The following is a 12,210-nucleotide window of genomic DNA, read 5'->3' as shown; positions in this document are numbered from 1 at the left end:
TGCTGTCCCTAGCAGTCCTTGCAGTTTCCTTCCTGAAGCGTGTTGGGCTCTGGATGTGTTTCCAGTCAGGGATGTCCTGTGAGGCAGATCTCTCCCACCAGGCTGCTCTCAGATCACGCAGCACAACCCATTTGTTGCCCACCAGTGCTATAATATGATTTAGATTTGGGCTGTTGGATAGTTGGAAAGTGTTGGCTGGGGTCATTGAGGACCAAAGTGTGTACTGCTGTGTGGCTTGAAAGCTGTATTCACTGTTTAAAAAAAACTATTTAGGGATAGACCAATTATATCATCTTGTTAGAAAACATAGGATATATTTTATATTTACACATAGTAAGTGTGCACAACTATATATGTGTATTTTGTGTGTAACACACAGTGGTATAAAAAAATACTCTGTGTGAATATAGCTATAAAATATTTAGTGGAAGGTTTGTTGATTGTTTCAGTTCAGACTTAATTTGTCAGGAAATATCCTATTCATCTGTGATTAGTTTTGTGGTTGTGAATAACCAATAGTAGAATAATAAATGTAATTGTGTAATATGAAGACAAATTAAAACCACACTAATCTAATGCAAAAGAGGAAGAAGCTTGGGGAGAGCTAGATAACAATTTTGTCATGGAACTAAAGTCACTCGTGCATTCAGCAGAAAAGTGCTGCTCTCCTCTTTAAGTTCTCTTTTGAAAAAAACCAAAATCCAAACCCTCCCAGTGCAATCCAGAATAATTAAGATGACTTTGTTTTGCTGAGCAGGGTGACTGCAGTTTGCTGATCCCACTGTCTTTTCTTTTAACAGAAACCTGAGCTACAACAAGTTGACAGAGATTGATCCTTCTGCCTTTGCAGAGCTGTTGAACCTGCAGGAAGTGTAAGTATTCCTTCAAAGGTTTTAATTGTATTTTGCCAGACTGCTTGTGGGCTGTGAGGAAATTATATCTCGTTTCCTAAGACAGTACCTTCCTTTAGCTAAGTTGAATGAGCAGGTCTGACTTAGTGTTGGGGGTGTTTTCTTTCCATATTGTACCTGGGCTGCTTCTTTTAAACTAATCAATTAGCAGAACACAACATCCCAATTAAAACAGCAGAGCTGTTATTGGAAATCATTGGAGTTTGCCTCCCTCGTGTTGTGCAATGCTTGCAGGAGCAGTTCAGCACACCTGAGCATACACACAAAGCTCCTTGCTGAAAGCATGACCCTGAAGCAAGGCAGAACAGCCTGGATTGTGATACCTGATGCCAACCTAACCCAAATCTCCCAGGAAACAAAGGTGTAGTGTAGTGGATAACAAAGCACTTAACTGTGTCTCCTCCTCTCTCAGACATTTGTGCTCCTTTTGGAACCAGAACCAATTCTGTTGCAAGTCTTGCTGGAAGGGGCTAAAGCAGCAGAGCTGTCTCCTGCTCTGGTGGGGAGGAGCTGGTGCAGGTCTGAGTGTGCCAGACCCTCCTTGCTGGTAGCAGGGACCTGTTTCAGGGCACTGCAGGTTTGCCAAGCTCCTGCTCTCCTGAAGGCTCAGCAGTTGGACTCAGAGAGGGGCTGCACTGTCACCCTCCCCAGGGGCTCCTGCAGCTCTGGTTTTGGGGTTTAAAGGCTGCAGTTGTGGGCTGAGGTACTGAGCTGTGTGTGCTGGTGAATCGCTGGCATTCTTGAGGTTTGGGCTCTGTTTGAGGAGCTACTGATGCCTCATGGGAAACTGAAAAAACATTTCCTTTCACAAACAATGCTGTGCTCTATCAAGCATTTTCTCTTGTCCTCTGTTTTCATTAAGTGTTGGCTCTGGAGCTCATGGAGGGGCCAGATCCTGTGACTCTGAAATAGGCAAAAAGTGGAATTCTCCCTGACTGATGCCTGCTGGGTTGGACTGTGGGGATTAATGTAGCATCTCTCTCCTGGCCTGATTGCCCCTGGCTCCTTCTGTTTACATGAATAGTGGGGACTTGCTGGGAATCATGACTAAGTGAGGAATGTATACTGAAGTGACTGCAGTGCTCTGAAATCAGCCCTTCACAATGTCTAGAGAGAAAGTGAGAGGGAACACTGCCTATAGGATCTGTTTTCTCAACTTCTCTTTTACCTGTGCAAAGCCTTAAATTGCTCTGTGCTTAAAAGAGAGAATTGCAGCCCTGATCCCATGAGACTTTATAATTATCCTAACATGACTGTGGCTTAGCAATAGCTTTTATTCATGGAAGTGCCTGAAGGTGTGTAACTTCAGGGAGCATGGGGTGGGAAATGTGTGTGGCTTCTGATTCCCCAGGTAAGGAATTCCCTTGAGCAAAGTGCTGCATATGTATAGAGCAGGACAAGCCCTGCGCTGAACAGTTAAATGCTGTAAAAAGGTGTCAGGGTTTCTGGGGAGATAATGCAGCCCACAAAGTAATGGGTGGATAAGAGCTGCTTGCTGTGTCAGAAAAACTGGGTTAGGGAATAGGGAGGGAGCAGGAGAGTGAGTAGGAGGGAAAGGGAGCAGTAGAAATGGGAGACTGGAGGGGAGGCAGAGGTCTGGAGCCCAGCCTGCAAGGCAGGCTCTGGGAAGTGTGAGGGAGAAGCTCTATTAAAAGCCCTATCTACTAATCTTGGTTGCTTTTGAATAACAGCTAAACCACAGACCACTGAAATAAACTTCATTTCACGAGGAGAACCACATCTATATTGCCAGAGCATCTTCTTTCTGAGGGCTTTTTTTTTTTTTTTAAGCACTTTACAAACATTCATGAAATAAGCATCATGCTGTGGCATGTCTTGAGAGCAAGTCAGTGTTTCTCTGTGCATGCTGTGCTGGGCAAACCAAGGCACCCTCAGGGAAAGAGATTGCCCCAAATAATAGATGTATTGATAAGCCCTGGAACCTCCCATGATGCTTCAAATGTGCTGTCTGTGGTTCCTGAGCCCTACACAAGGATTGAAACTCTGTGTGTGTCTCTCCATGTGAATAATTAGTGTGGTATATTTTGAAAACATTTTGTTTTCAGATATTTAAAGAAAATATCTGTAGACCAAAAGATTTAAACTTCACCTTATCTTTGATGCTCTGCTTTGCTTTACTGAGATTATAGCAGAATTTACCCTGCACTTTTCCCTTTCCCTGAGTTTAGGCAGTTGTTACTGTGGTTTGTTTTGGTGGCCTTTTTAATAAGTTTGTGTAGGATGAAATTTAGTGGATTGAAGTGATATAAAACCCTGTGATCCCACTTGCTCTGAAATCAGTGGTGCAGGCTCAGGGTAGGGGCTGGACTGAGACACTTGATCTTTCTCTCATCCCCTTTGGTGGCTTCATGTGATGGCAGTCCTTGCAGGGATGGATGGAAGCTGCTGCTGTGAGTGCCCTGTGGTCCTTTCTGGGGTTTCCTCAGGTCGTATGGACCATGCAATCCACCCAGCTGATGGTTTTCCTGGCTCTCAGGCTTTCCAGGCTCATTGGTAGCAAAGAAAGCAGTAACCACGCTAAAATTCCTCTCCAAACAACTCACCTTTTATTTTCTAAAGTGCCTTTCACTGAAGGCTCTGGAGAGCTGTGCTATTTTTGAGCAGGCTCCATTTCAGCTTGACACCAGCCTGGCAACTGGACTGTAAATATTTTATATGGGTGGCCCCCCCTCCTCTGCCTCAGCATCCAAGAGGGTTTGTGTTGTCAGGGGTGAGGGCTGGGGAAGGAGACTGAGAGTTTGAAGTTGTTGAGGCTGGCTGTTCTGTTTTGAGGGGTTTTTTCCCCTCTTTTCTTTTTCTTTTTCTTTTTTTTTTTTTTTCCTTTTCAATTCTTTACACAGGGAAAAAGGGAAGATGAGTGGGAAATCCCAGGCAAATACAGAGCTTGGCTGTCTCCTCTGTGTTAGCAAATGGAGCCAAGAGAGAAAATGAGGTGGGAGAACCACTTCTGACTGATTCCTGACATGGCAGGAGGCTGATATTCATATATCACACTTATGTCAGAGGAGGGTTTGACCAGTTGTTAGACACTGGCTGGTGTCAGAGCTGCTTAACCAGAGCTGACCCAGGCTCCTTCTCCACAAGATGCTCTGTTAGATGTTAATGAAATCGTGCTCAAATAAGCATTTTAAAGCTTTTTCCAGCTTGCTCTGTACCTTTGGAAGCTCTAGACCATGTTGTAACATGAGCAACAGTGAGCTTTTAGTTGCACAGTGGAGCTCCTTGCTGAATTGCAATGCATCTGGCTTTTTTCCCTTACATTTTAAGGCATGGGTATAATGTCAGAGGCAGAGGAAAGCTTTTATCCCAGCAGTGCTTGGAACTCCTCGTGAAATCAAATATCTTGCCTCCTCTCAGAGGAGCCAGAAGGGAAGTTCTGGGATGAATGTGCCACTGCCCTCTCCCACCTGCCAAAAATAGTGTTAAAGGAAAGAAGGAAAAAAAAAACAACCCAGCATAATTTAGGATTGCCTCTACTTGTGCCTGAGGCTTTGCACACCTCAGCTGTGCAGCTCTGGGATGCTGTGCTCTGCACCCAAATTGTGATTTTTTTTCAGGTTCCCTGCAGAGGGGAAGGCCTGCAGTGGCCCAGCAGGGCTCTGGAGCAGGAGCAGTGGGATCAGAGGTGGTTTGGGGAGCCTGGCCAGGGCTGGGCTGTGATCACTGCAGTGAGGGGGGAGTGGGCAAGGAGGCTGAGGAATTAGGTGATTTTCAAGCAGCCAGACGAGCGACTGTTACAGTAATTAATTGACTAATTCACCGTACAAACAAGGGCTCTTTAAAGCAAGGAAGAGGCAGCCACATGGCTGTTTTCAGTCAGAGGAGCACTGGGGGCATTAGGGGGCTGTGTCCTGTGCAGGGATGTGTCTGTGCTGGTGGCTGCAGGGCTGGGCTGTGGTTCCTTTAGCCCAGGGGCTCTGTGTGCCCCCAGCTCCTGTGTCTGTGACATCCCTGTCCCTGTCTGCTGCTGCCTTGGGGGGAAATCCCTCTGCATTTCCAGAGCTGCTCCTGCTGTGCAGAGGATTCCATATGGATGGAGGGCTGTGCCCCCATGCCCTGAGCTGTGTGGGGGGTGAGCAGGGGCTGCTGCCTGGGAAGGGGGGAAATCCCTGTCCTGAGGCACTGGGACACATGGCCTTGAGGTGCAGAAGTGTCCTGTTTCAGGCTGCTGGGGGTTGTGGCACAATGCCTTCCTGCCTGGCACTTTAGGGAGTGGGTGGCAGGGGGGACAAAGCCTTGCTTGTGTAAAGACAGTAGTGATGAGCCAGTGCTGGTGGCTCTCAGGTATTGAAGAGCAAAGTGTGGCACCCCCTTGGAGATGGAGGTTTCTGCCCCAGTGTCAGTGTCACATTGCTGCTGTGTGCCTGGGCACTGCTTGGCTCCAACCCTCAATTTGTGTTTCTTGCAGGAGACTGGACCACAACGAGCTGAGTGCCATTCCCTGGCTGGGACCTGCTGCTGCCAGCGTGCTCTCCCTGCACCTGTGAGTCACTGCCACTCCCCTGGGCTCTCTCTGGGCTGGGCTTAGCTGCCTCTCAGCTTTCCTGCCTGCCACACTCAGTTCTGCTCAGTCTGGATCTTGGCTTTTGGCTTGTTGGGACTTTAATTAAGGAACATTGTCTGGAGCAGTGTGATTTGTGTGAGGTTGTGTGTTGTGCTTATGGTCAGTAAATTCCACAGGTTGAATAAAACTTCTTTTTTCTCATCTGCCTTTGGGTTTCAACCATCAAGTCATACTTGTGCAATTAAATTTTACCTTTTCTTTATTGTTCTTTTTTTCCCTGGCCCTCTTCTGATAGTTTCTTCTTTCCTCTTGAAGCCAGAGACTATTAGTATCTTGAATCTTTTAGGGAACTCATACCAGACCTGTTTTTATGATCTCTTTCAACTTCCTTTTAACACTTTCTCTTTTGAGAGAGCAGTGATTGTAAAGCATGATCTGCAGAAGGTTTGAAGTTCCTAACTTTGGTAGTTGGACACCTGAGAGCCCTTGTGTACCAGCCACCAAGGATCTGGGGTCAGTGGTGCTGCTGAAGGGAATAAAATGTTAAAATATCAAACTATTTAGCACCTGAAGAGTGTGGGTTTCTAAAATTATTTTTACATGTGTCTGCTTGTAATGTGCACTGAGCAGGAATTTTGCTGAGGTATGCATGATCCCTCCCAGGTTCCTGGAAGTGTTTCCAGCTAGCAGGGACTCCAGCAAAGTGCTGCAGCACTTCAGGTGGTGGCTTCCAGCCTGCATGGCCCTGCAGTACACCTGCAGGCAGGGATCTGTGTTTTCCATGGGTTTGGTACTTGTTGTGCTGGAAAATGTCTGTGACCACAACAGGAGCTGCTTGGCCTCTTGCTCAGAAGGCTCTGGCTTACTCTGAGGCAGATCTGTTGACTTACTGTGCTGCTGTGCACCAGGGTTCAAAAAAGACCTCCAGAAATCTGATTTATGGATAGAAAGCTTGCACAGAATTTGCCATCCAGGGATATAGTTTTAGGCCCCCCAGATTGGCTTTTCTTTCTCATGAAATCTGTAAATGCTCTGAGTGCCACAAGCCCCCGTTGTTATTTTTGCTATTAATTTAGCTGTTGGCAAAGAACCAAATTGCTGGAGCTTTGGGTTTTTTTATTCCTGAAATGAAATAAGCAGTTTGGAAAGGAGGAATAATGACTGGTAGATTTACAGCTCCTCTGAAATTTCAGAGTGGTGCAGAAGGAAGGAGAAGCTACAAAGCCAAATGATAAAAGGATGGTATTCTGAAAAAACCTGCTTAGTATCACTTTCCAGAAATCTGAATTGCTCTCCTCAGCTGCTACACATAAATAACTCTGATAGTGGGATTTGTAATGCTGCTGTCATACTTGTGCAAGAAGGGTCTCTTTGTTTAGCTTGTATTAGAGAATGCCACTTCTTTTCCCTCTTGCATTTCCTTTTAATTTTTATCAGAGATAAAAATAACCTGAAGGATGTTTTCAAGTACTTGCTTCAATCAATGCTGCTGACTCACATTGGAATGATTTGCTGAGGAAGTTTTCTCCATCTTTGGGAGTCTTTAATCAATTGGTTGGCTTCCTAAAAGGTGGTCCTTTAGTTTAACCCTAGGTTAATGGGCTTGATAGGCAAATTGTGGGTAAAGTTATTTAGCCTTTTGTGATGCAAGGAATCAGATTCTATGGTCATACTGGTTTCTTCTGGCCTTACAATCTGTGAAGTAATAATTGGGGAGTCTGCCAAACCAAACCCGGGGTGAAGACTCATGATGAGGACTTGTGTACTGAGAAACTGGTTTCTGTTTAAGTGTATAGTGTTACAGTGTATTCTTAATGCTAAAGAAAAATAAATACATTTCCTTTTTTTTTCAGTGTTTAGAAATGTGTGAAGTGTGTTTACCTCACGAACCTCTGAAGTAGGTTTTGTATATTGCATGTGGTTAAGTATTTCCAAAGGACTGTTAATGTATTATAAAAGCAAGGGTTGTATATTTATCATTCAAAACAGCCCTTCTGAATGAGTTACTTCATCTCCTGCTCTTCCTAAACAGGAGAACACACTTTTTCTCCTTTTGGGGCTGGGAGAAAGAATACTGCCAAGCTCAAATTTCCCATCAAGTTTTTTTTTTTTTTTTAAACGAGCTTTGTTTTTCTTTCCCTGCTTTTGAGTTTTCCATACCTGTCTCCATCATCTAAAACTTGCCTGACCCCCACATGTGTGAGGACCACAGGCCAGTTAAATATATATATATAAAAGCATGTGAGAATCTGCTGAAGAGAGAATTCTCAAAGCTTTCTGCAAGCCTTTGGATATCCCAGGCTGCAGACATAACATATGCATCAAAAATGCTTTGTCTTAATGTCCTGCCATGGAGTTTGGTTCAGTTTAGTTATTCCTCGAAGAATCAGTTTGTTTGCCTTGCACGCTGAAAATATTGCCAAATTTCAGCAAGAGCAAACATAAGGGACTTGATAAGGCTTTTAATAGAACAGGAGGGAAAAATAATCTATGTATGGGTTACCAAATAAAGACAGACATTAAATGCAAACATCTGTTAGTGCAAACAAAAGCCAGGAAATTCATCTGGGAGGGGGAGAGACCGAATCTGGATTCATTCCGAAATTACATCGAAATAGCTGAGAGGAGAACCTTGCCTGAAATTCCCACAGCATTTGTAATTTAGTTCCAGTTCCTAGACTGGGACGTTTGGGAGTTGATGGCAGGATGTTTTCACTGACATGCCCTTGGCTGAGGATTTCCCATCCCAGTGCAGCCACAGTGTGTTAACTCTGCAGGCTCTGGAGGAGACCCTGTTACCTGATCTGGTGGGGAAAGGGGTGATGGAAGAAACCATTTATTTGCAGAACTTAGTCTGTTTATATCCAACTTCCTCACTAACTTGCATGGAAGAGCTCTTAGGCTTGCCAGGTTAAGGGAGCTGTAATCAACCCTGCTCTGCTCTGTTATTATGGGTTTCCTATAAACCCCTGAGCAGGCACAAGCTCAGCCCTTACTCTGGAGCTTGTCTTCCCTGCTGCTGCATCCTGGAGGGGTTTTGGGGCATTTGGACAGGGTGATGGAGGTGGATCCTGGTCCTGTGCCTGGCTCCAAGCCTGATGCAGTCAGCATCCTGTGACACAGGCTGTTGGGCTCAGTGGAGATGCTGACCAGACCTCTGGAGCAAGCATGGTGAACACAGCACACTGCCACATCCTTAGCTGGCTGGGAATTAAGGAAGTTAACAGATTAAACACTTAAAAAAATAACTTTCATTTCTTTCACTGTAAGTCTTTTAAGCCTCCAGCCATTTAGGAACAAAGGGGACAGTGACCCACAGCAGTCAGCTGTGTGTTAGCAACAGGCAGAGCTGTTTGAGATGCTTTGGCCCCATCTTGCACAGATAACAAGGAACTCAGAATAGGGATTTTTAGAGCAAAAGAGTGTGAAATAGGATTAGCTGATTCACAAGAAGATGCAGTGACACTGCAGTGTATTTACTGGGGAAAACGAAATCAATAGGACTACTCTGCTGCCAAACTGAGCAGAAAAGTCTCTTGAAGAAAATCAATCTTCTTTACAGACTCATTAATGTAAAGATCAATTCACATTAAACTGTAATTAAACAGAGAGCTAATAGGAGAAGGGGAAGTGATCTACTGTGCCCCAGGCAAAATATATCATGTAAAATTTGAAAACTAAATGCATGGAGAATTGGAAACTGGGAGTGGCAGGGAACATGCTAGGACTGCTTGAAAAAAGGGCTGATGAACTCAGATGCTGGTTGGGGCAGCATGATCCTTGTGGAAAGGGAAAGGAGGGTACTCTGCTATTCCAGCTGGATGTTGGGTGAGATGGGTCAAGGACTTCAGCCAGTCTCTTCCATTTCACTTGCATGGTTTCTTGTAGAGCTTTTCCTCTTCAGTGCTGGGGATTTCATTATAATTCTTGTTAAATTAGCCACATTGTTATGATTGTGACCCTTGTTTCTTTTCTAATTTTGATTTGCTTTGACTCTCAGTAGACCTTTGTACTAGATTAAAGTTGACTGGTAGTGGAGGTCCATAAGTGGCAGAATCAGGATCACACTATTGAGCTGTTGCTTCATTCTTTCACAGGAAGGCTTGGGAAAGCAGCTGTTATTTTAGTGCTGTGTGAATTGCTTCACTTGTGTTGTCAGATGTGGTTTGCAGAGGCTCTTTCTGGAAACCCATGTGGTCCATTTAGATTCTTTGAGCTGCTGTTTTGCTCTGTGAGCTGAAACAATGCAAGCAGTCTGTGCTCTGCTGCTGTGAGCAGGATCTCACAAATCCACCTTCCTTTCTGCAGGATTTCCCAGGAGCTGGAGTGGTGGGTGTTGAGATCTGTGACCTCACTGCATTTTGCTTTCCAAGTTTAGATGGTGCAGACTTGGTTGAGCCCCAGACCTGCAGCTGTGCCCACGGCAGCCTCTCAGGGTGAGCCTGTCAGAGGGAAGGGCTCAAAGCTGCTGCCCTCTGTGCTTTCCCAGGGCCTGAGCTGGTCTGTACACGAGGTGTGAGCTCACTCTGTGTTCCTGAAACAGAAAAGCTCTGCAGTGTAGGCGGTGTTGAGAGCTTGGTTTGCAGGAGGAATGGGGCTGGAGCAGTGCAGACGTAGCCTTGGAGGCCATTTGTGGCCTGGGATCCTGCTGTGCTAATTGCTGTACAAACAGAACAACTGCCTCGACCCCCAAGGGGTTTAATCTGCAAGTCATCTTTGCTGGAGTTAGAAAGGGATGATCTAACAATTAGGAATAAGGAGAGTGCTCTGTTAATTCCATCTGGGTCGCAGCGAGAGGTTTTGTGCTCATAAGCACAGAGTGCAGATGAGTCAGGCACAGCCATGCACGGGCTCTGGCTGCAGCCAGCAGCTCTGCTTGTGTGCAGGACGTGCCTTGGGCAGCTCAGACAACTCAACCACTCTTCTTTGGGCCAGCAATTGGGAAAACTTTCTCTGGGAGCTAAGGCAAAGTGGGAGCAGATTCACCCCCAGCCCCTGCTTGCATCACCTATGAAGTGTAATTTGCTTAAGCATTGTATTTGCTTAAGCAATTCCCCTTGGAGATGGAGAGTGTTGCTTGCTGAGAGTTTGGTCCATACTACATGCTATACTAGTGAGCTTCTGGGTGTCAGTGTGAAATACATAAATATGGAAAGAGGAAATTAAAAGTCAGTCAGGCTGTTCAGTGTGCAGCAATGTACAGGCATAAGATATTCCAAAACACACCTCTTAAGTTTGTTTTGCTCAGAGTTCATATTAAGACTGTGATGTTTAAAGTCTGTAAGTTTTTGAGGCCCAAGACTGCAGGAGCCTTTCCCAGTGGGGGAAACTCTCATTAATCATGTGCTCCCAAGCAGCAGAAGAGATGCTGTTTTGACTTCTCTTTTGGACTGTTGGAATTGTTCTAATCATTTGCATGTCCTCTTTGAGCTTTTAGATATAACATGAGCACATGGAAATGGCAAAGGATCTGAGGCTATTCCAGGGAAATGAGTAATCATTTCTTCTAGAAAAGCAACAGCAGTAAAGCACACAGTTATCAGACTCAACAAAAGAGCATCAGAAATTAATCTGGGCACACACAGCAGAGTGTAAAAATTGGCCAGAGGATAAAGATAGTGAAAGTTGGTGGCAGCTCATGAAATACCAGTTACCCCTGGAGGCTGCTCTCTATTATGTATTTAGTAACAAGGATAAGGATTTTGTGCAGCTTCTTCTGTGAGCAGAGAATTGCTTTGAGCTAGGGCAGCTCTGCTCTGGCACCTGTGTGCTGCTCTGCAGGAAGGGGAGCACACCAGAGCTCCTGTGGGACAGAGCACAGGGCTGGGAGTTGGATACTGGAAAAGAATCTTTCTGTGCATGAGCCACATATTCACTGCACCCCAAAGTAAATTCCCCTCTGGTGGATCTGCTTCCTCTGAGCTGAGGAGGGTCCTGCAGGGCAGATGGATCTCCTGGATGGAAAGTGATGCATCTCCAAGGGCAGGTGCATATTTTAGGTACAATGCATAGTGGTTTCCAAGTTCTGTCCCTCTGCAGATCAGTTGTTAGGGTCATTTGCAGCCATGATCTTCTGTTAAGGTCAGTATGAAAAATAGCTTCATATTTGAGCCTTAGAATAGCCCAAACTTGCTACTATTAATATCTGTGGTAGATTGACTGCCTCATTTAATGGCATATGGCAAATAAAGCACACATCTACAAAAGCAATTCCTTTGTTAGTCTTCACAGACCAAGCAGATTTCAAATATAAATAACTTGCTGAGTTGAATTTTTTTTTAGCATATTGGAGTTTCCTGCCTAAAAACTGCTGGCAGTGGCAATTAAGTTTGCTCAGAGGTGAGTAAAAGGGAAGTTGAAGATACAGTAAAAGCAAGTTGAATTATTTCTGGGTGAAATTCTCTCTCCATTTTCCTCTCTGAAAGCTTGGCCAATTCAGTTTTTTTTAACAGAATTGCACAGTATCAGGAAGCTCTCAGTATGTGTTCCTGCTTCCCTACTGAGACTGACCAGTTAGTCATCCTGGTTGTAGACAGTGGTGCTTGCTCAGAGTATGAAATAAATGACCAGAGAGGAGTAAGAACAGGGGTGGGGGTAGAATTTTGGGGTTTGAGTGGCATAAAACACTGGCAGCATCAGGAATAGTGTGGGGTGAATAAAACATTCACTTGAATGTGATCCTTCAATGTGCAGGCTGGGAGAGATTAGCAAAAAAGTCCATAGGAAGCTCATTTCTAACTGAACAAAAGGCAGCTGTGTGCTGGATTTTCTCTT

The 12,210-nt window shown here is 45.0% G+C and overlaps 1 protein-coding gene across 1 annotated transcript in view; it reads left to right on the top strand.

The window, feature by feature from the left end:
• The window catches only part of LRIG1 (leucine rich repeats and immunoglobulin like domains 1), an 89,294-nt gene that overhangs the window by 32,953 nt on the left and 44,131 nt on the right, over window positions 1–12,210 (top strand). Inside the window, 2 exon segments of the mRNA XM_079317437.1 lie at window positions 801–872; window positions 5,341–5,415. Of these exon segments, the coding sequence (XP_079173563.1) occupies window positions 801–872; window positions 5,341–5,415 (147 nt within the window).

Source organism: Erithacus rubecula, assembly GCF_903797595.1.
Source record: "Erithacus rubecula genome assembly, chromosome: 13".
NCBI lineage: Eukaryota > Metazoa > Chordata > Aves > Passeriformes > Muscicapidae > Erithacus > Erithacus rubecula.
The sequence above is the reverse complement of the archived record's forward strand: the minus strand, read 5'-3'. Positions and strand labels throughout refer to the sequence as shown.